The 24,136-nt window shown below is 43.8% G+C and overlaps 1 protein-coding gene and 3 long non-coding RNA genes across 8 annotated transcripts in view; 1 reads left to right on the top strand and 3 right to left on the bottom strand.

Annotated features, from left to right (window-relative positions):
* PLCB1 (phospholipase C beta 1) overlaps positions 1-7,576 on the top strand; it is a 472,399-nt gene extending 464,823 nt beyond the window's left edge. For 2 of the 3 annotated variants that reach the window (XM_079969662.1, XM_079969664.1), the window contains one exon: positions 4,931-7,576. In XM_079969662.1, the coding sequence (XP_079825788.1) occupies positions 4,931-5,155 (225 nt within the window). In that variant the 3' untranslated portion in view covers positions 5,156-7,576. The remainder of the gene's footprint in view (positions 1-4,930) is intronic. The other variant, XM_079969663.1, reaches the window with a different exon arrangement.
* LOC307212757 lies at positions 1,803-4,994 on the bottom strand. Of its 2 annotated transcripts, XR_013837182.1 has the most exons (3): positions 4,908-4,994; positions 2,102-2,168; positions 1,803-1,890 (listed from the first exon to the last, which is right to left on the bottom strand). It is a non-coding gene; the product is annotated as an uncharacterized lncRNA (long non-coding RNA). The 2 variants fall into 2 exon arrangements; XR_013837183.1 differs by lacking the exon at positions 1,803-1,890 and having other exon boundaries at positions 2,101-2,168; positions 4,908-4,986.
* Positions 7,577-8,268: 692 nt separating the features above from the next.
* On the bottom strand, positions 8,269-20,720 carry LOC307212752. 2 transcript variants are annotated; one of them, XR_013837174.1, is made up of 3 exons: positions 20,606-20,720; positions 16,565-16,761; positions 8,269-8,728 (listed from the first exon to the last, which is right to left on the bottom strand). It is a non-coding gene; the product is annotated as an uncharacterized lncRNA (long non-coding RNA). The 2 variants fall into 2 exon arrangements; XR_013837175.1 differs by lacking the exon at positions 8,269-8,728 and having other exon boundaries at positions 16,447-16,761.
* Positions 14,306-15,357, bottom strand: LOC307213170. Its single transcript, XR_013837425.1, has 2 exons — positions 15,057-15,357; positions 14,306-14,640 (listed from the first exon to the last, which is right to left on the bottom strand). It is a non-coding gene; the product is annotated as an uncharacterized lncRNA (long non-coding RNA).
* Positions 20,721-24,136: the final 3,416 nt, after the last annotated feature.

Raw genomic sequence — 24,136 nt, 5'->3', positions numbered from 1 at the left:
CATCTGACTTCTACTCCTCTTTTTCTTTCAGTGTGGCTCAATGTGCTTAGTACAATTCATATGCAGTATAAAGTTGCCTTTTGTCCCCTTCCTATGTCAAACTAATGAAATGAATCTGGGAATGAAAAGCTGCAAGGGAAAAACTCGCTTACTCTGTACATCGCTTAGCTGGCTTGTTAGACGAGGTTCAAGGAAGCTGTACATTTTGTCAATTGCAATTACATTTTGTCAATTACAGCAGCGAGGTCTGGGAATCATTGTTGCAAAGTAGCATTGGGCCTGTGCACTTTGTGCTGAGAAAGTGGAGGCATTAGATATTCTTAAATGATTCAGGAAGGAGTAAAGGATAGATTTTAACAACCCTTTTTCTGTTCACCACATCTATTTCTGATCCAGGAACTAACCTAATCAGCAATTCATTAGCTGTGAATGTGGAGCAGCTTCCTGCGACAAGTTTCCTTTGTCTTATTACACCAAGTGTCTAATGCCATTCCCACTTTTATCTTTAGTTGTCTGTACTGCAGGGAAACACAGGGTCTTATTTCTCTCCATCAGCACCAGCACAAGCTATGAGTTGCTGAAAAGCAGTTTTGAGGTGCTTCTCCTGAAACAGACATGCCAACTCTGGCCCTGCTGGGGTCATCCTCTGTCTCATCTTTACCACTTCAGATTGTAGGTGAAGGCTTACATAATTGGATACTCCTGCACACAAAGACGTTTTGTGTGTTTCTGATCCCGTGGCTGAGTCAATATTAGAACAAAATCCAGTTCTTGAGCTGGACGGCTGCATATTTCAAGAGCTTACCCCTTTTCTGAAATCTGATTTGATCCTCCTTGCCCATCTGGTAGGAGATGCCCACTATCGCTCATCTCTACAAAGAGTGCTAGAAATGTAAGGCATGATCTGCCCAGACACTTTAATAAATCCCCATTTTTAAATGGGAGTTATTTCTGAGTCTTAACTATTGGACTGAAACCAGTGAGACTTGAAAAGGTTTACCATGCCCATTGTCAGGTGTCCTGAAGGGTGGAGTTCCATCAATAGCCAAGGGATTTCCCAAAAAGATCTGAAGCTTGAGATCTGAAGTTCAGTGAACTTCTGATATAGAAAACCCATCTATTTCTTAAAGATAGGACTTAAAGGTAAAGGGACCCCTGACCATTAGGTCCAGTCATGGCCGACTCTGGGGTTACTGCGCTCATCTCACTTTATTGGCCGAGGGAGCCGGCGTACAGCTTCCGGGTCATGTGGCCAGCATGACTAAGCCGCTTCTGGCGAACCAGAGCAGCGCACGGAAACGCTGTTTACCTTCCTGCTGGAGCAGTACCTATTTATCTACTTGCACTTTGACATGCGTTCAAACTGCTAGGTTGGCAGGAGCAGGGTCTGAGCAACGGGAGCTCACCCCGTCACAGGGATTCGAACCGCTGACCTTCTGATTAAATATAGGACTTACAGCTTCTTAAATAAGTGTGGGTCCTCTTGGTGCAGCAGCTAACAGTTAAGTAGGATACATGCAACAAGCCTTCAGTAGATCACAAGATAGGATTGTTTTTTCTGGACCAGAGGTTGAGGAAAATACAATTAAGGTGTGCATGCTAATGTCAAACAACTAAAGGGCTTTTGTTGTCATCTGTGTTTGCTCTGGCTTAGCTGCTCTCCTTGCTATTTAACTGTGCTTTTGTTCTCCTGGGCGGCGTGTTTACAAAATGTCAGAAACAGAGCCCTGATCATGTCAACTTTATATGTTTGGCTCCCATATATCTGTTCGACTAGGAGGCATAGTGAGAACTTTGTCAAAGGTCAAGCCATGGTGCAATCAATGTCTTGTAGAGGAGGATTAATTTCAAACATTTCCCTTTTTTCAATATTTGTCAGCCTCCTTTTTCCTGTAACAAAATAGCAAATGGTCATCCCACTGCATAATAGAATAAGAGATGAGATGCAGAAGGTTGGAGAATCAAAGTGGAGAGGTAGAACTGAGACCGATAAGAAGCGGAGGGATGATTTCAAGAACCAATCTATTCAGTGATCAAGAAAAGCAACCAGTTTTAAGATTAGTGCTAAGCCTATCTCACATTACACAATTTTCTTTCTCACCCTTGCACCTCCAGTTGCATCCTCTGCCTGGAAACGTCATATTGCATCTGTTCTGAACTGAGCATCTCTGCAATGCAGAAAAGAAATCAACTGTTTTTCAATTATGAACAGAAAAATCTTGGCAGTTCTCATATTAGAGCACAATTATAGCAGGCTTTCCAGTTAAGAAAATATTGTAAGCTGCTATGCCTTGGGAACACCACAGTAATATTACAATGGGCAGTTTGATCCATCTCCCTGTTGCTTTTGGACTTTAATTGTCTGCCTCTTGTTTGTTTTTTCCCTCGTTTGAGCTGGCTTCATCTACAGCGTTGTAAAGCATTTTTAATTGCTATTTATATAAAAAAATGAGTCTCAGTGGAGCTGTTACTTGGTGGAAGCAGAGCTCACAGGCTCCTTCTGCTGATGAGTTATGTCATGTAATATTTGTATTTACAAGGTGCCTAGCCCACTATTCCATTTTGAAATATGATGTGTCTTTTACTTTTTGACATGTGTGCAACTACAACAGTTGGACAGAGGAGATTTTTCAAACACTTTCAATTAGAAGTTCTTCAATTGCTATTAACAGGGTGTATGTCAAAGGGGAGGGGAACAATCACTTGAAGGTTATATCTGAACCCCTTTCCTTCCACTCATGTGATCTAGAGAGAGCCTTCAGTCTCTCTGGAGCACCTCACACTATGCTGGGGAAACACGGGCAGGAAGGAATAGGCTTTATCAGACCTCACTTGATAAGTGCTTCATGCAAACAATCCCAAGTATGGATCCCCAGTGTCTGAGTGTTTGTTCTCTTTGTGCCACCTGCTGAAGGCAACTTTTTCATATGTTGCAAGACTAGATAAGCCTTCTAACCACTGAGCAATCTGGAGGGTGCTCATTCCTTCCAGTGTTTTAACACTAGTTTTTTGATCACTGCTAGGGCACATCAAGTCTAGTTATGTTGCTCCTCCATCAAGTCCTACAGTGTTGGAATGTGATTGAGTAAAACATGAGCATCCATGAATTTTAGGGACTTTCCTCAGACAGACGGGGACTTCTGCCTGGAATGGTGCCACTATAGGGCATGCTGGATCAACATCTATTTCAAAACCCTTGTCAAATGTTCGAAGTACATTTTCACTTCATGTAGTATATAGGACTGGCTACCCGGCATCCCAGTCCATTTACAACACAAGTAAAACTAAGAGTCAGAAAAATATAACTTCTGAAGCAACCCAAAGGGAGTACTTTTGTCTCACTCGAGCTGTATCATCTTTTATGTACTTGACAATACACCAAGAGTACACCGATATGTAGCAGCGTCCCCTGAAGATCAGCCAGATGTAATAACAGCCCCTTCCAGCCCACACACGCCAGGATGAAAGGTTTAATAGGGACCATTGCAATAACCAGCTTACCTCTTGAGGATGCTCCTATATTGGAGGAAAGACTTCAGAAGCCTGATTTGTGCCTTTGTCTTGAACAGCCACGCACAACCTGAGCCACCTTCACCAGTATCTCCCTGAGCACATATTGAACTCATTTGTTTTATTAAACAGCGGTTCCAGCTTTTGGAATCCAACATTATAATATCAAATAGAGACACAGGGCTGTAGCTGCTTTGAATGCCAGTACTTGAATGGATGAGGAGGCGCTGATGATGGGGGGGAGCAGAGTCACATAATGCTCTGTGCCCATTTCCTCATTGTTTCCCCCGACTGTCTCTCTCACATTACATGCCACTCACATGCTGTATCACACTATATCTCAAATATAGATCAAAAGATAGGTAGATATAACATACTGTTTGAAAGTTCAAAGGGGGAAGTCCTTAGGCTACCTCTTTAAGTAATCCCACACCCTGAAATCACATGCATTTGTATGAGATTGATATGTGAATGGTATGTGTTGGCCAACAAATTCGGTACTTCTGTTTCCTCCCTTCTCTGCTGAAATCATCAACACACTGTACTGCTTAAGCTTTTTGGGCCAACAGTGGACAGTTTGAATGTTCACGAACATTCCATAACAGCTAAGCGAACACTCTGGTATGATGGTTGCATTCGATAAGGGGAAAGGGCTCCCAAAACTATATGAAACCATCGTTCATTTCGCATAGATGTGAAACGGAAACTTCATTGGAAACCTCTCATTAAAAACATGGCTCCCATTATTACAGGAAATAATCATTTTGCTTCCTATAAAACAGCCTCCCTGTTTCAGTATAGTTTCAGAAACATTGCAGTAGCATCAGCCAGCATACTGGAAAGCAGAGACTTGGTTGAAATGAACCCTAGGCACAGATTTATAATACTAAATTAGTTTTTGTTTACATAAATCATAGCTTTGACACCTCACCCTACCTTCTGCAAAGGTGTAGGTGGAATTTCAGAAACCTTTTCAAGAAAGGATGGAGGTCATATTATTTTAGGGTGTGGAGATACTTTAAGAGATGGTCTGAGGGCTTCCCTGTATTTTCTTAACTTTAAAACAGCTTCTGGACAATCTGTTGGCTTGGGATGGAGCAAAATTCCCTTTCCACTGCTTGTTTTGCCCCTCTGAGTGACACTATGTCACATATTCAGAGGGGATGTTCTAGGGGGAAGTGTGGCCCTCGGTGGGGGTTGCCATTTCCCCTCTCCAGATACCTAGAAATGACCCTGCAGGATCAAGAGGAGTGCGGTGCAATTGGTGGTAAGTTTACCCCAACCCTCAGAATTCACCCCTAGAAAAATCCCCCAAAATCCCATTTTCCCCATGCATTTCCCCGCCCACATTGCTTGAAGAACACGGATGGTCAATCATTGCCTATTGCATTACTTACGATGGTGTTGCTGTTATTTCCAGTTACAGGCTGATCTCGATCAAGAATACCAAGACAAATTCAAAAGACTCCCATTGGAAATCCTGGAATTTGTTCAAGAGGCGATGAAAGGCAAAATTAGTGAAGATGGAGACCACAGCTCTGCCACTTCTCCCCTGGCATCCGATGGTGGGAAAGTCAACCATAAGCCACAGCAGAATGAGGAGCTGGAAGATAATCCAGGGAAAGTATTTGATACACCCCTCTAGCAACGCCTCCAAGGCCACATACCTAAATTACCATGGTGCAAAAGTCCCCACCGTGTTCTCCAGATACTCTCCTGATGTGAACAGGGCATCTTCAGATATGGGAGACATCTGTAGGGACAGCACACATTTCTAAAAGGAATGGTTGATGAGGAAAGTCTATGTTATTTGTAAGCCTTCTTTGTTTCGTTACCGTCTGGAGGGTAGATCAACAGGCCAGTTCTGCTGTTTCCCAGGCTACTTTGGCCAGGCCATGTGCAATTTGGAGCTTTCAGTGGGGACCAGCATGTTTTGTGAAAGTAAACATTCATAGACCTCTCTGTGAAGCAGCAGTGGCTGAAAAAGAAATTCCGAACATTATCATAACATCCATAGCCATTTATTTCCTCCTTTGCACCTTGAAAGCTTGTATCATCTTGATAATTGCACTGATTTTATTTTATTTGCTTTGCAAGAACCAGTTGCTTGCGTTGTTGACAATATATCTGCTTTGAGATGTTCTGTTGAAGCCGTGGTGACTAGTTAACTTTCCCAGCTGAAATCTCTTCGAGAAGGAGATATGTGTTTGTATATGCTTCCTGTGTGATGTGGGTTCACATAGATGTGTATGCACACACACACAAACATATACAAACCACTGTGTATGAACAGAGCATGCAAATTCTCACTGAGAGCCTTCTCTTGTGGCAAAATAAAGAAGTTTCAGGGATCAGAGCTAATATTTCAGTGGGCATCTTTACAAAGCAACCTTCAAATCACAAGAATCTTTTAACTTACTATTGTATATTGTTTTCAATTATAAATGGGTGGATCCGAGAGCATTGTTTTCAATTTATTATTTTTGGTTGCATCATGTGATCTGTTGTTGAAATATTTTGGACTGTGGTATCTGACATGCAAACATCTCTTCCATAGTTTTAAAAAATGTATGGTATGCATGTAGGAAATGCCGTCTCCAAAATGTATATAAAACTCAGATATTTCAGAGCTGGAGAATTTGTGAAAAGAAAATAGACAGAAGGATATGGAGGATGAACACATCAGTTCTTATCCTGCAATTTATTTATACCATTAACCTTAGAAAGGTTATAGCCCCTCTAAACTCAATAGAATTACTTTGTGGATGATATTGAAACACTAAATTTTGTCCTGGTAATAATAAATACTTAATGCCTAACAGCATATATGTAGTTTGCTTTCCCTCAGGAGTTCAGTAGAAATAACTTATTTTATTTAAATGTAAGCAATAAATAGAGATCAAACTTAAGTTTCAAGTTAAATGCTAAGTGTACATAGGGAAATAAAACTTGGCTGAACAGTATTTTTTTTCTCTTAATTTACAACACACATGAGGAAATATAATTTAGAGGACCTAACTCTAAACAGAGACTTTCATTTTGATTTTAAGAATATGACTCCTGTCATTTATTCTACTTTTGCACTTTGAAGATCACTCTTATTAATCGTTAAATACAAAACCTGGAAGGGTCAAAGTTTAATGCTGCATTTTATAAGATAAAGGTTCAATAAATTTGTTTTAGGTTAGGTAAGATAAAATAAATAGCAGTATTCACAACAATTCTGAGACTATTTCTTTGATGTGCTTGTATACTGCAGCTTCAAATAGTCTAGGAGAAATACTGATGAGCTTTTTAATTTATGAAATAAAAGTTAATGGTTTGAACAGAGTATATTATCAGATGTAGTTGGTTTTCAGTACATTTGTATTTGACCATTGACTGTCCTTACTTTTTTAAATATCTGTACAGTGCCCCTTTTGCAGTTGTAGTTAGTGTGGAATATTGTATATCTTGCATTTGTTTAAACTTACAGTGATATATCATTTACCATTAATATTACTTGAAATAAAGTAAGGTAATGAAAAAGGAGTCTATGATGTGAGAGTCTTGTGCCTTTTATGTATTTGCCTTGTTAAGTGTTGAACATGTGGAAATAATATACTGTGGACATTTCTGCTTTAGAGAATAGAGCTGCGTTGTATTACACGGAACTTCAACCTACACTCCTGATCTCTTCACGCTACTGAGAAACTTTTCATTTGATTTTATTAGCTTCAACCGAATTTTAGTTCATAAACATCAGACGTTATGAATCTCACATGGCTGTAGGAGATTTCTTTAATAGAACTTCAAGGGGACATGGCTTCTCTTTCTTTCAAAACTAACCTTGCTCTTGTACATTGCCAAACCCTGTATGTGATTGGCTGGTTGGAAATAGTGACTTGCTTTCAGTTAAGAAAATCCTCTCATTTACCATGTATATAATTTCAGTTTCTCACAATTTTAGAGGCATAATTCACATTTTTTTTTTGTAAGAATCCTATGCAATTTTGTGGCATGATGTTTCTTCCACTTGTAATTTATGTGCTTTCATCACAGACCCAAATAAAATTTCTTAACACAATCTGTGTGCTCTCTCTTAATTGGCCAACTTTCAAGCCTCTTGGTATCTGTTCAGCTTTCCCTTGAAAGCACAATCTTTTATGTGTTCTCACGTGCACAGTCTCAGTTTCTGTGGGGTTAACAATGTGACCCAGCAGGCCTCGCCACTGCTCCTTATGAATTTGAAGGTACACCATATGGTGCATGCCTCCAAATCTTCTGCAAGACACAGAACCACTGCAACAGAAAACCCTTGGGGTTTTTCTCAGCGCACAAACTCAGTGTGCAAAGGATTCTCTGGAGACAGAAATTTCAAAGTTCAACTCCACTAAAAGATAAGTTAATATCTGGTGCCTAAAAACAGATAGTAATGGCAGTGGGCTTGCCTCCCTGTGGAGAATAGTCCATAAGTGGGGAACCATCACTGAAAAGGCCTGTTCTCTCACCACCTTCTTCATCCCAGAGGGGGCACCTGGAGAAGAGCCTCAGATAATTATTTAATTAATAATAATTTAATTAATAATAATTAATTAATGCAGGGTCCAGTTCCAGTTTGGTTCATATGAGGAGAGGCAGTCCTTGAGGTACTGGGGCCTGAAGTTGCATGCGGCTTTCATAGGTTGAAAACAGTACTTTGATTTGCATCGATAAACTAGTTGATAGTGAGTGTAGTTGAGCTAAGATGGAATGCGGGTGGCACTGTGGTCCAAACCACTGAGCCTCTTGGGCTTGCCAATCAGAAGGTTGGCGGTTTGAATCCCCACAACAGGGTGAGCTCCCATTTCTCTGTCCCAGCTCCTGCCAACTAGCAGTTCAAAAGCACACCAGTGCAAGTAGATAAATAGGTACCACTGCGGCGGGAAGGCAAACAGCATTTCTGTGCACTCTGGTTTCTGTCACAGTGTTCCGTTGCACCAGAAGCGGTTTGGTCATGCTGGCCACATGACCTGGAAAGCTGTCTGTGGACAAACACCGGCTCCCTCGGCCTGAAAGCAAGATGAGCGTCGCAACCCCATAGTCGCCTTTGCCTGGACTTAACCGTCCAGGGGTTCTTTACCTTTACGTGCTCTGAACATCTTGCCCCTATGAGCCAGCCACCAAATTCTGCACAAGCTGTGGTTCCCGAGCCATCTTCAAAGGCAGCTCCACGTTTAATGCATTGCAGTAATCTAACCTGGAGGTTACCAGAGCACAGAGAAGAGAAGTTAGGCTATCCCTGTACATAAGCCCCCAAGCAGGGCTCGAAAGTGCTTGCCTTTCCATGCTACTTACCTACCAGCAACTGCTATCCAGAGGCGGAGGTTCTGTGCAAGTAGATAAATAGGTACCACTCCGGCAGGAAGGTAAACAACGTTTCCATGAGCAGCTCTGGTTTGCCAGAAGCGGCTTAGTCCTGCTGGCCACATGACCCAGAAGCCGTACGCCGGCTCCCTCAGCCAGTAAAGCAAGATGAGCGCCGCAAACCCTGAGTCAGCCACGACTGGACCTAATGGTCAGAGGTCCCCTTATACCTTTACCTAGCTGTTGATAGGCCGACCTGCCATGAAAGTGCCTATCACCTTTTAGAGCTAGTTCTTACCACCATACTTTGTGGAAAAGGATTGCATCAATTAACTTTATGTTGTGCGAAGGTCTTTCCTCTCTCCTGAATCTATTGCCGTCTTGGGGTATAATAAAATGGTCTCTTTTTCTCAACAGGCCTAGGTGTTTGTACCTTAGGACAGGACCCAAAACAGCCAGTAGTGTAAACAGGCTGTGTCATTGATCTGAATAAGATATATATTCTCATGTGTCAGCCAAGCATTAATCCCCTAGGTGAGGAATTATGGCTGCATAACGGAGCAAACATTTTTCATTCAGAGCCTGTTACTATTCTTCATCTTTTAATCTGATGTTCTGTCTGGACACAGACAACAAATATCCCAGCACTTTGGGATATAATTGGATTACCTCTAGGGGAAGCAAAACAATGCTAGAGCCTTCTTCAATGCACACAATAATTTTTCTTTAAAACAACACTTACCAACAGAAGCATCCCCAAGTCTTAATGCATCATCCTGGTGGCACATCTGAAAACCAGAATGGCTCTTAGTGCCACAATAATTGATAAATGCCATTATACTCTTTAGTCAATGCAACAATAAAGGACTAGCAAGACACTTGTGCAATTTTATAGACACTAAGAACTGAGGGCATGAGCTGATCTAAGGTTTATGTCATTGTGATGGCCAAAACATACCCGTTAGGTCTCTTATCTTCCTATATGAAGGAACCTACAACCCTTGCAGGTTGCTGCTGAAAACCAGATATCAACCAGCCCTACTGTTCGCCTCAACATAGTTCCATCCATATTTCACACATTGTGGTATATCACCATGTTTAGCTGGTAATATATTGTGATGTTGAAAACCAGATATTACCCAGCCCTACTCCCCATCTCTGCAAGAAACCATTAGAAATTGCCACATGATATGGAGCAGACACACCCACTTCTGGTCACCTCCACCTGGGATAGCTCAGTTGATAGAGCATGAGACTTAGGGTTGTGGGTTCAAGCCCCATGATGGGCAAAAGATTGCTGCATTGGAGGGGGTTGGACTAGAGGACCCTCGTGGTCCCTTCCAACTCTACAATTATATAAACTCAGCTACATAAGTAAAGAAACTGTGATTTGAATGCACTATAAACATGCAACACCAGATGGCAATAGAGAGCAGGAAATTTGAAAAACATGATTTTCCATAGGGATTTTTTTCTACAACGATTTAATTTCTGACTTATTTATAGCACCCCCCCAGTGTTTCGATCCACCCTGTGATTCTATGATTCTACCACTGCCCTACAGCCCCAAGAGGGTTGGTCAAAAGTGAAGGCTGCTCAAAAAAAGGATAGCCCCCTCTGCCCTGCATAACTTTAAAATATCCATCACTGCTGAAAGAAATGGTTATGTCCCTCCTCTGATAGGTTTCAGGTGAGTTAGGCTGTGCACCTGCTGTATGTTTAAATCACATTTGAGGCACATGTGGACACTGTAAGGCACTCAAGTCTTTAGTTTGTTAAGGGTTGCTGGGAGCTGTAACTCGATGAGAGAAGTAAACTGCAGTGCCAAGAATTCTTCAAGGGAAAGAACATGCTTTGGATGAGCTTTAAAGAGAGGTAACCTTTTTTGTTGATGTTTATAACCACTCTCCATATTTGCTTTGTATATACAGTTCCCGCTGAGGACAATGAGACGTTGCCTTTGGAATGTGTGCATAGGAATTTCAGTATTACAGCCCTTTCTTTTCTCTTGCATTAGCAGCTATTTTAAACATCCCTATCCTGCCAAGTTTTATTATTCTAACGTTTGTACAGTGGTACCTCAGGTTAAGTACTTAATTCATTCCGGAGGTCCATTCTTAACCTGAAACTTTTCTTAACCTGAAGCACCACTTTAGCTAATGGGAGCCTCCTGCTGCCATCGCACCGCTGGAGCACAATTTCTGTTCTCATCCTGAAGCAAAGTTCTTAACCCAAGGTACTATTTCTGGGTTAGCAGAGTCTGTAACCTGAAGTGTATGTAACCCAAGGTACCACTGTACATACTTTATGGTTTGATGTGTATGCGTTCTAAAGTTTTTGTGTTTGAATCTTTTCTGACGTTTATTAACTGCCCTGGACTCTCTTTCAGACAGAACGGTGATGTAGAAATTAAATAACGTCAGTGTGAAGTTCTTGGTTGACTGGGCACCCATAATGAATCATGATCTCAGCTCAGCCCCAAACTGTTCAACTACAAGTTCATTTATAATACTTCCCCGGAGGATGTAAGGGATTTAGTAAATGTGTGCATTAGGGATACTTGAATAATTCAATTTCTGTGAACTGGGATTAGAGCATAATAATGTTGAAACAGGACAGAACGTATTTATGAATGAAAATATGTGAAATGGACATTGATTGGAAATAAACTGTTATGTCTGTTCCCTAGTCTAGCAGGTGTTTACGAGAGAGGGGACTCCATTTAAAAAAGAAAGTAGCCTCCAAGAATGGGTTGAACTAGAATGACATCCTCAGTTTGCTCTCATAAGAATGAGAAAGAAGCCCTGTTCAGCCAGGCCGAATCTAGCATCCTGTTCTCACAGTGGCTAACCATATTTCTTAGAAACATAGAATTGTATAGTTGGAAGGGACCCTGAGGATCATCTAATCCACCCCCTCCAATGCAAGAATATACAGCTGTCTCATACGGAGATCGAACCTGCAACTTTGGGGTTATCAGCGCCATGCTCTAACCAACTGAGCTATCCAAGTTTGCCTAGGGGAAGTCCACCAGCAGGACATGAATGCAACAACGCTCTTGTTGCTTGTTATTCCAAGCAAGCTGATATTCAGAGCCATGCTGCCTTCGACAGAAGAGGGAGAACATAGCCATCAAATGTAGTAGCCCTAACCTCCATGAATTTGTCCAATTGTCTTTCAAAAGTGCCCAAATTAGTGGACCTCACATCATTTAGTGATAGTGAATTGCATAGTTTAACCATGTCCTATGTGAAAAAGTAGGGACGCGAGTGGAACGCGGCAAAATCAGAGTAATGGGAGATGTCAACAAAGGCGGGGATTTTAGTAGGGAAATTAGGCAGTCATGATAGGCTGTAAACCTTGCAGTTTCCAGCCTATGGGGAGACAAGGGAGGGAACTGCGCTTCAGGTGTAGGGAATAGAAACCTATGCTCTGTCAATTTTGGGTGTGCCTACTCTAGATACATGGGACGCGGGTGGCGCTGTGGGTTAAACCACAGAGCCTAGGGCTTGCCGATCAGAAGGTCAGCCGTTCGAATCCCCATGACGGGGTGAGCTCCCGTTGCTCGGTCCCTGCTCCTGCCAACCTAGCAGTTTGAAAGCACCTCAAAGTGCAAGTAGATAAATAGGTACCGCTCTAGCGGGAAGGTAAACGGTGTTTCCGTGCGCTGCTCTGGTTCGCCAGAAGCGGATTAGTCATGCTGGCCACATGACCTAGAAGCTGTACACCGGCTCCCTCGGCCAGTAAAGCGAGATGAGCGTTGCAACCCCAGAGTCGGTCACGACTGGACCTAATGGTCAGGGGTCCTTTTACCTTTACCTTTACTCAAGACACCCATTCTTGCAAGAACATATTGTATTCAATAAACTTTGTTGCTTCACCAATTTTGTTCAGATTGCATTTTAAGGAGTGGGATTAAGGGTCTTAGGACCCACTTTTTATATCTTACAGGTGGCATCTTCCCATTACACCTCACACAGCGAAACGGGACAGGATGCCCCTGCCATTCAACCAGAATCTGCTCGACACAACAGGAAAGAGTCAAATACTTGGCTTATCTAGTATCTGTCTCAAGGGACCTCCAGTTGTTGCTGGACATGCCATTCTTACCAGACCCAGGCAGCACCGACAATTTCTAGGCATGATGGTCCATCAACATCTGAAGGCAGGGCACAGGTTCCCCAACACTCATCTATCTAATTAAACTTGACCAGATGAATCTAATTAGCCCTGAACCGACAGTTCCAATAGTCACCAGCCCCACTGTATACCCTTTTTGTAAGGACAATAGAAAGGTTGGCCAACAAAGTTCACCACCCCACCCTGAGAAAAGCGCATTGTAAATATGTAAGTTTAAAACCACAGCAGTTCGGGCTTCTCCCTCTTCTGCAAACCTAATAAACAATTCGTTTCTGGGGAAGAACTGCAACACAAACATATTGGGAGCGGCCTTTAAACGTAAGACCCACCCTAAGCAAACTCAAGTGCGGTTACCATTTTAAAACTACTCTGATGACAGAGGGGCTTGTCAAGTAGCACAAAAGACATGTATTTGAGAACTAGCTCAAGATCAGATGATACATCATTTATTCAAAAGACAGCATACAACGCAACACACAGAGAGAGAGACAATGAAGGCTGAAGACAAGGCCTGGCAATTCTGGCACAGTCTGAAAGGGAAGCCCATTTTGATTTACTCCATCAGCAGATGATTGTCAGATGAAAGGTCAAGATTTTCATCATAATGGTTTTCTACAAATCTATTATACTCAAAAGACACTAGGAGTAATACTCTACACAGTTCTGGTTGCTGCATCCCGAAAAGGAGTTTGTAGAGTTGAAAAGGGTTTGAAAAGGGCAACCAAAGTGATAATGGGACTAGAACATCTCTCCCGTGCAGGAAGATTTACAACATTTGGGACTGTTTAGTTTGGGGGAAAGTGAGTAAGAGGCCAGAGGGGGGAGCATGAAGGAAGTATAAAAAATTAGGCATGGAAAGGAGAAAGTGAACGTAGAAAAGTTCCCCTCCTTCTCTCATGATATTAGAAACGGAGCCAGTCAGTGAAGCTGAATGTTGGACGATTCAGGCCAGAAGTGCTTTTTCACATAAAGGTAAAGTTAAAGGGACCCCTGCCGTTAGGTCCAGTCGTGGCTGACTCTGGGGTTGCAGCACTCATCTCGCTTTATTGGTGAGGGAGCCGGCGTACAGCTTCTGGGTCATGTGGCCAGCATGACTAAGCCGCTTCTAGCGAACCAGAGCAGTGCACGGAAACACCGTTTACCTTCCCGCCAGAGCGGTACCTATTTATCTAAAATGATCTAAAGTATAGTAAATCAGCAGCAGGATGGGACATCTGAACTTTCTGCCATTGTTTCAAAAGTGCACATGTCCAGACACATTAAGAAAAACTACTAACTGCCTCCAAAGTCTTCCACGTCCCATTATGGCAGAAACTGGTTGAATCCCAAGCACTTTTCTCTGTTTTATTTCTCTGCCAAGGAACTAGAGTGTGCTCAGTGGGGATGTGGAGTATTTCTAGGAACCTCTTTCACAAATTCCACTCACTGTCACTTTCCAGGACTGTGAAACTGCAGCTCCTGCCAAACACTTGATGGCAACGTATTGTGTTTCTGCTTTCAATAAATGTGATGACAAGTTTCACAAACCTTTCATTGTGCCTTAATGCAAATCTTCCGGGAAAACCCTGAAATGTTTTCATTCTGACGCCTGTGACAAGTCAGTTTCCCATGGGAAAGAAAGATAAGTGGCATTATGCATTACTGAGATTTAGTGATTAGGGGAAGCTTAACCAAACTGTGATAGATATTGAGATCTGATTTCAGTATATAACGCAGGGACGCAGGTGGCGCTGTGGGTTAAAGCCTCAGCGCCTAGGACTTGCCGATCGAAAGGTCGGCGGTTCGAATCCCTGCGGCGGGGTGCGCTCCCGCTGCTCGGTCCCAGCGCCTGCCAACCTAGCAGTTCGAAAGCACCTCCGGGTGCAAGTAGATAAATAGGGACCACTTACCAGCGGGAAGGTAAACGGCGTTTCCGTGTGCGGCTCTGGCTTGCCAGAGCAGCGATGTCACGCTGGCCACATGACCCGGAAGTGTCTCCGGACAGCGCTGGCCCCTGGCCTCTTAAGTGAGATGGGCGCACAACCCCAGAGTCTGTCAAGACTGGCCCGTATGGGCAGGGGTACCTTTACCTTTACCTTTACCTTAACCAAACTGTGATAGATATTGAGATCTGATTTCAGTATATAACTCTATTGATCCAAGTAAAATTTCAGCACTGCCCCTGTGAATGGGACCTCTTTGTATCACTCTTAGAATTCAGAGGAGTATGATCATTTCTCTTCCAAGATTAACAGGGCAATTCTATACATGACTAAGTCCGGTTGCATTCAAAGGTTAGCAGCCCCAGGCTGCGGTCCTAACCATGCTTACTTGGTAAGGCCCATTGAGTTTTATGGGCTTTCTGACTGATTTCCTTTTATGTAGATATAGTTGTAGCTTGGATCCCGAATGCCTTGTGACTCGAACGTTTTGGCTCCTAAACGCTGCAAACCCAGAAGTGGATGTTCCAGTTTGCGAACGTTCTTTGGAAGCCGAATGTCCAACACAGCTTCCACGGCTTCTGATTGAGTGCAGGAAGCTCCTTGGTTGTTGAACATTTTCGGAAGTCGAACAGATTTCCAGAACTGAATCCATTTGACAAACAACGTACGGCTGAATATGTAAAAATGGTGATCTATGTCATAGTGATTTAAACAGGGTCTCTTCCACCTATGAGGCAAGGTGAGGCAACGGTCTCAGGCAGCAGGAACCACACGGGCAACAGATCTGGCCTCCAAGGAATCCATTGCCTACTGCAGCTGCCACCACAGTGGTAGAAATGGCTGTGAAACACTCATTGGTAGCCAGAGCTTCCACCTCCTCAGCAATGCTACCTCTACAGCAGTCTCTCTGCAAATAGGAGGTACTGTTGTTCTCCTCCTACCCCTAGGGAGGAAATTGTGGGGGCTTCCCTCTGGAGTTTCTGGGCTCTGCACCCACCTTCAAATGTCAGATAAGGTTGATTTGATTCCCTCCCCTTTGTTCCTGATTTAGATCCTTGTTCTTGATGTAGATCTCCACTCACCTCCCCCCTACCGTTTTGTGGTTTGCTTCTTGGGCCCCTCCCTGGATTGCAAGTGTAGTATTTCAGTGCATTGTACTTTCAATCAACTTTGCTTCAGATCACTTTCTCTGTTAGCGTGCCTGAATTATTATTATTATTTGGTGGTAAGAAGTACAGACCGAGGAGGACTAGCCAAGGAGATTATAGCCAAGATTAGATGTTTAATTTTGGAGGACATCCACTTCAAGTTAATGGGAGTCCAGTCATTGCACTGAAGCATAATTGAACGACTAATGAATTGATAGAGGTCTTGCTCTTAGTCTGTGTGTAACAAAGGTGGTGGCTCTGCAGATGTGTTTGAACTCCCAACTCCCATCAGCCAAGGGTCAAGGGGCTGCTGGGAAATGTAGTCCAGCAACATCTAGAGGGCCACAGAATTCGTATCCTGCTATACAATTTCACATGGCTTTGCATTACATCACTGCATGTCCCGTTGTAAGTTTTCTCTTTGTCTTCCCAAAAGAGAGATTTGTCATTGCTTCTCACATGAAGATAAATGTTAAAAACATAGGGCTTTTCCAACTGAAAGTAAACTTGGCGTTTCACCTTCTGCCCACCAGTAGAATTGCCCTTGAAGTCAGAGGAGCATCCTTTTGTGGCTTCATGGCCGGCAAAGATTCAGCAGGACCAGCATATTTTCTTGACATTGAAGCTCATTGACGGTGCTGCTGGTGAAATCCTACCTGGCTAAATTCTCCCTGCATTGCAGCTCCTTTAAGCTCCAGATTCCTCTAGGCCAGGAGCTGAAAAGCATAAGACCGCAAAGAGTTGAGTCAGGTTTATGGCCAGAGCTCATGCATGTTTACTCAGAGAAAAGTAAAGTGACAACTGGCCATATGGGCTGGGACTGATGAGAGTTGGAGTCCATCAAGAGCTGGAGGTCCACAGATTCTGTATTCCAGATGTAAATGGGTTGCTGTGATTGTAGGACAAAACAATGAAGTATTCTGGTAGACAGAGCTGTACAGTTTACATGCATCTGAAGGGGCTTTAAGGTCAACCAAAGCTCTGTTGCTGACCTGAGAAGGAAAAGAGCACATATAGAAGATTTAGAGAGCAGGGCGGGATAGCTGATAGTACGCAGCAGGTCCAAAAATTCCTTTATAGACTAGTAATAATACCCTGCCCATTTGGCTGGGTTTCTCCATCCACTCTGGGCAGCTTCCAGCACATACAAAAATATAATCAAACATCAAACATTAAAAACTTCCCAATACAGGGCTGCCTTTAGACGTCTTCTAAAAGTGGTGTAGAGCTTTATCTCCTTGACATCTGGTGGGAGGGCATTCCACAAGGAGGGTACCACTGCCGAGAAGGCCCTCTGCCTGGTTCCCTGTAACTTCTCTGCCTGGTTCCCTGTAACTTCACTTCTCACAGTACAGGAACTGCGAGAAGGCCCTCGGAGGAGGACCTCAATGTCCAGGCAGGATGATGGAGGTGGAGACGCTCCTTCAGGTATACTGAGCTGAGGCCACTTGGGGCTTTAAATGTCAGCACCAGCACTTTGAACGATGTAAGTGGGAGTGGGAGACGTGAGGGAGTCCAAAGAAGTTCTGAAAAATGTGTTATGATCCATGTTATATTGTTTATTATTTTTGCATTTTGTATTTTAAAAAATCTTAATAAATACTTATAAAAAAAAAAAAATAAATGTCAGCACCAGCACTTTGAATTGTGCTTGGAAATATAGAAGCATTTCCACACCTGGACTGTAGCTTTTCAGGTTTCCTTTTCCTGACAATCATTCTGAATATATGGTAAAGTAAAAGGTAAATGACCCCTGAAGGTATGAAGGAGGATGAACTCAAAGTCCTCCTGGTTCTGTGGAGTGGCTTATCCATCTGTGCAAGGGGCTGTCCTAAAGTGACGTCTTATCCCAACTGGGCTTCTCCGTGGCAGTTCCTGAAAGTTAGGCATCCAAAGGCTGCCTCAAGGAAACAGACAGGATCAACGACAATAATAAAAAGCACAGCTTTTATTTATGCCTTCCTTCTCTGCCATAGACTTAAATAGCTTCACTTTTCAGCCACCACAGATGGGACTGCAACAGCAACATAAACAGTGTGTTCTGAATAAGCGCAGATGAACTCGCGAGTGCCAACTTTGTGGGCTGCGGGATTTTTTCGCACATCTCCCTCTCCAGGCTTGATGCTCAAAAAGAGCTCAAACGGTGTTACAGCCATCTGACAACAATTGGTGCGTAGGAGGAAGAAATGTATTCAACATGCCAGTTTCCTATCCTTCTGCAGAAGCACATGGTGGGATTCCACCTTCAATCACAGACTCTTTCCATTGGCCTCCAACAGTGCTCTGCTTTGGTGCCAGGACTTCAGGGCTGGCCCAAGACATTTTGACACCTGATACAACCCACAAAATGGCATCCCCCTCCCCAGCAAGGAAGAAGCAATGAATGAATATCTAAATCAGGAACAAGGGGGGGGGCATAAAGATCTACATCAGAATCTGATGCCCCTGTAGATCCTGCCCCCCGAGGCAGTTGCCTCAGCTTGCTTCATGGGTGGGTCAGCCCTGCCGGAGTTGCAGGAAAAGTCTCAGAACTCTTACTTGGACAGTAGTTCAAAGCATCCTGCTATTTCCACAGCTGAAGCTGACTTCTTTATTTTTACCCACATGTTCTCCACTGGACTGACTTGTTTACTGTCTTGAATTTCCGCGCAGGTGTACACATTTGACAAATATCATTAATCCCCCTCCTTTACCATTAACTTGAAGAGATTGTGCCCTTCAATTGCTTCGTTCCAAGCCAGGGAGTTGTCCCACCAAGTCTCAGTTGTACTAATCAATTTATAAGGTTATCGTGACATGTTCCTTGGCCTTCCAAGTGCTCTTGTTGACATTATCCTCTTCTATTTTCTTGCCGGACCCTTTTCTTTCACAGGCTCGGTGACTCATATGACATCTGAAAGCACCGTCACATTGCAATGTGACATCCACTGTAGCTGGAACCGACTGAATCTTCGCCAGCTATTTCTATTCAGGCATGCATGTATTGTCCTTAAACCCATGTAAACTATAACTATAGTTACCATAAATAACAAGTTATCAAATGTCCCTGTTTGTTGCAGAGCTTGTACACAGAATATGAATCCTGTCCCTGAAAGTTTCATTGATAGTCGGACGTTGTTATATCTCCTGCCTCAGGGTCCCAGTGCTGGCTTGAAGAGGACTCTGGTCAGATGTTGTACCACTTGCCTGGTCTGAGGACATGGCTTTTCCCTCATCCTTGGAGTCTGATGTTGATTCCCCTAGAGCAGGGGTGGGAAACACACAGTCTTCCAGATACTGTGGAACTCCAAACCCCATCCTCCTCGGCCAGCACAGCAGCTAGCCAGGAATGATGGGAGTTGTACTCCACCAAACATCAAGAGCACCATATGTTCTCTGTCCCTGTCTCTCCTGCTCTATAATTGTGGAGGGGTATTCAGTTGCAGAATGAGCATTCACCAGAATGCGGCAACTAGACTGGTGACTGGGAGTGGTCGCCAAGACCACATAACACTGGGCCTGAAAGACCTACATTGGTTCCCGGTACATTTCTGAGCACAATACAAAGTGTTGGTGCTGACCTTTAAAGCCCTAAACGGCCTCGGCCCAGTATACCTGAAGGAGTGTCTCCACCCCCATTGTTCAGCCCGGACACTGAGGTCCAGCTCTGAGGGCCTTCTGGCGGTTCCCTCCCTGCGAAAAGTGAAGCTACAGGGAACCAGGCAGAGGGCCTTCTCAGTAGTGGCACCTGCCCTGTGGAATGCCCTTCCATCAGATGTCAAGGAAATAAACAACTATCTTACTTTTAGAAGACATCTGAAGGCAGCCCTTGTTTAGGGAAGTTTTGAATGTCTGATGTTTTATTGTGTTTATAATATCCTGTTGGGAGCCGTCCAGAGTGGCTGGGGAAACCCAGCCAGATGGGCGGGGTATAAATAATAAATTAAAATTATTATTATCATAGACTACAGGCCCTTTAAATACTACAAACCGCAATCCCAGGGGGTGAAGCCCTGCCAGACTATTTAAGGCTTCAGCCGACTAAGCCTTTGCCAGGGCAGCATCTTCTCAAGCTCAGCTAACAGGGCCTGTACTGGTAGATGAAGTTCTATATAACGTCGGAAGAAAAAAATAACCCAAAATGTAGCCATAAGTCCATTCCCACACTATGACTCCCTTGCTAAATTTAGCCAATAAGCATGATTATTGACCCACACCTTGAAAAACTAAAGCTGTTTTCGCCCCTTCCTTTTTCTTCCATCCCACATTTTACCCAACATTTTATACTCCCACATTTGCCTGCTGTCCAATTCTCTTCCAGCTCCATCCAGTCCCTTGGCATTTGGTGAGAAGTAGCAGCAACAAAAACACATTTAGGCAGCAACACTTTTTAGAGTGTTGGTTTAACTTACCCCTGAGGAAATAATGGAGAAGCAATTGAATGGCTCGACCTCTCTTTTCAAGTTCGCTTGATCAACATTCCGAGTCCTCGGTGTCCCCAAAGGAAATCGGAATAAGGCTGCAATCCTACGTCTGGTACTTCCCTGAGAACTGAGCCCCATGGAACTAAAGGCGACTTACTTCCAAGTAGACATGTGGAGGTTTGCATTGTCAATGGAGTTCTGTATGAGCAACTGTTTTCTGCACCATTGTTGGACAGGAGCAAGTTGGTTGTATAGTAACATTTTCAAGAGTGAGCTTGCTTGTCTGCCACTAGGAAGGAAAACAAGTTATGACTATAAGAGCAAAGGTGCCAACTCCTTTCTGCTTTCCTTGCTGAGGGCCTGTCTGCATGTGACACTAATCACATTTTCACGTTTCATTTAATTGCACACATGGGAGTGATGTTCATTGGGAATCCATGCACTGCTGGGGAGGTTTAACACACCCACAACCCACAATGAAAATGAAAATTGCAGTTGGACCTTTCTCCCTACGTTTAACTACAGCATGAGGCACTCACACCCACGGGGAGGGTTAAACTGCGTCACCTCTGCCTGAAATCAAAAGTTAAAAATGATATGATTGCAAGTGAAGCAGATAGACCCTGAATCAGCTCCACTAAAAAACCACAAGTTGCATGAAACCGCCCTGAATCCATTTTCAGACCCTCCAAGTGTTAATATTTTCCAAGGATGTCCCTGATTTAGAGAAGCCATCCCAGATTCTGATTTGATCCTGCAATGTCCCACTTTTCCTTAGGATGCCCCTATTTTTATTGGACAAATGTTGGAGGGTATGAAGTTATCCAAACCCAGAGCCACCTGAAGGCAATGCTGTATAGGGAAGGGTTGTTCTTTTTTAAAGTTTAACATTTTTATATATGTTGGAAGTTGCCCAGAGTGGCTGGGGCAAACCAGTAAGATGTGTGGGGTATAAATAGAGACGTCCCATCCCATAATTATAATTTTACTATTTTCATCGGAGAAATGTTGGAGGGTATGCATTTTTCTGGCTGATTGGAATGACCTTGGTCCATTTTTCTTCCGCTTTTGTTCTCTGCATAAGCAAAACATCTCAGAACGCCCAGCTTGAAAAGACACATTAAGCAAACACACCAGCCTTTCTTTCCATGGTGCTTCCTGCTTGCATTATTAAGTTTACCTCCTGGAGGGACAACAGAGGAAACCCTCAATATATGCAAAGCTGAAAATGTAAGCGCCGTCTGATGCTGCCAGCTCATAATTCTCACTTGTAGTGATTCTCAGTTTCCAACTGACCTTTGAGATACCAAATTCAATTACTTGCCTGGACCAGATTGAAGACTCTCTAGAGTTTCCAGCCATGAGTTATAGCATTATGATTATACTGTCATAGCATTGTGATTATACAGTTAGGCATAGCAGCGTTAATTGCAACTGTCGATGGTAGCATCCATAAACCCTGAGCCAGGTGTTTTATAGCATATACTGTGCTCCTGATATATAGCAATGATATTGTTATTGGTATTTACTGGCATTGCTGACGGGATTCATTCCACGCTCCTGCCAAAAACCTAAATTACCCGTTCTGGAAAATATCAGCATGTGCTCATTTGTGCCTTTCTAAGAATGCACTCCAAGGGACGCAGGTGGCGCTGTGGGTTAAAGCCTCAGCGCCTAGGACTTGCCGATCGAAAGGTTGGCGGTTCGAATCCCTGCGGCGGGGTGCGCTCCCGCTGCTCGGTCCCAGCGCCTGCCAACCTAGCAGTTCGAAAGCACCTCCGGGTGCAAGTAGATAAATAGGGACCGCTTACCAGCGGGAAGGTAAACGGCGTTTCCATGTGCGGCTCTGGCTTGCCAGAGCAGCGATGTCACGCTGGCCACGTGACCCGGAAGTGTCTCCGGACAGCGCTGGCCCCTGGCCTCTTAAGTGAGATGGGCGCACAACCCCAGAGTCTGTCAAGACTGGCCCGTACGGGCAGGGGTACCTTTACCTTTACCTTTATGAATGCACTCTGACTTTTCCCACCATTTACATCTCCCGCATTGAGTTCCAAACTTACTCATGCTCAGAGATAGGATAGCTCCTATAGTCTGAGACCCTTAATCTCAGGGTCCAAGGCCCACACTGGGCAAAAAGATTCCCGCATAGCAGAAGGGTGGACTAGTTGATCCACACAGTTACTTCCAACTCTGCAATCCTATGAAATCATGGAGATAGGATGCCCTCCAACATTGTGTTCTCAAGATGTCTGTAGAGAATATCAGTTTACCACCCAACTTGATAAATCAGCACTCTGACAGAAGAGCAGTTACCATTGGGAAAAGAGTATTAAGCTAGCCAGTGCCAGAGGTTGTCACCATGCTCCAGGGGTCTACAGTTTTTTGCTGGCCAAGCCTTTCTTCTCTGAGGGAGTGCCCCACTAGCCTGCGAGGAAAATTCAGGTACAGTCCTAGCTATGTGAAACCACATTTCATTACATAAAGGATAGGCAGGCATCAAGTCCATATGGCATAGATAGACAACCTTGCCAGTGGTCAAGCAAGACTCAGAGGGCAGTCCAAACATCCGCTGGTGAGCAATGGGCCTCATCCATTGCCCAATGAGATGTGAAATTTACATTTGAGAGGATGGAAGAATGAGAGAGAGAGAGAGAGAGAGAGAGAGAGAGAGAGAGAGAAGAAACTCCTCTCTGGTTGATCTAGTGCACTTTCCCTTTAAAGCTGTGGGCATTATGATCACAACATCAGTGTGAGATCACAATGGCCAGTCTCTCCCCTTCAGGCAGGGAGCAACAGCATAGGACCATTCAGCTTATGAAAGACTTGAAGGAAGGGGGGCCACTAGGGGGCGCATTGGAAGGTGGCCAACAATACCATCTCTCCGACCCACACGGGGTAATTAAGAGGCTGTTATGGGAGTAGGCAGCCTCCCTTGTTGCCCCAAGGAAATGGGGAACACTGCCCTTGCCTGCTGTGCCCATAAATCACCCCCTAATTCGAAAGAAGGGGGTGAGGGTCCTAGGCAAAATGCCCCCGTGTGGACCTCGGCTCTCCTGGACGCTGTCTCTGATCGCGCACTAGTTGCAGCAATTTGGAATAATTAATTACAAAAGAAGCAAATGCACATATTTCAAGTGAAGAAGGGGAGTGAAGTCTGGTAATTTAAGTGACCTCTGCGAAAGAAGACGACGGGTTGGAGAAACAGGAATATTTTACGATGAAGATACACCAAAGGCTGGGTATGTTGACAATGGGACTGAATGGGGGGGGGGGACCTTTTTTACTTTACTTCTATGTGATTTACAAGAACCCCTCCTCATTAGAATCGTCGGTTGAACTGACCCAAGCAGGATGATTAAGGTCTGTGTGGAGATAAACTTTAACCAAAAGTATGCTTTATGGAGATTGAGAAGCAATAAGAGCTTTTGGGAATGGTGCAGCAATTAATTCGGAGTCGCCATCTTGCCAAAGGATTTATAGCCGGGAGGAAGAATGGACTTGTTTTCAGACTGCATTCCTAGTGAATCTCCTCAGAGGTTTTGAGAAAGGAGGCAGATTGGTGAAGATTAATGATGCTAAGACTGTTTTGATGTATGGAAGTGATGTTATATGGAAAATGTCTGGATATGGCTACTGGATAAAAAAAAAAAAATATCCACGCAGGATTACAAACTGTTTTAACCAGCTT

This window comes from Podarcis cretensis (genome assembly GCF_951804945.1).
Source record: "Podarcis cretensis genome assembly, chromosome: 3".
NCBI classification, from domain to species: Eukaryota; Metazoa; Chordata; class Lepidosauria; order Squamata; family Lacertidae; genus Podarcis; species Podarcis cretensis.
The sequence above is the reverse complement of the archived record's forward strand: the minus strand, read 5'-3'. Positions and strand labels throughout refer to the sequence as shown.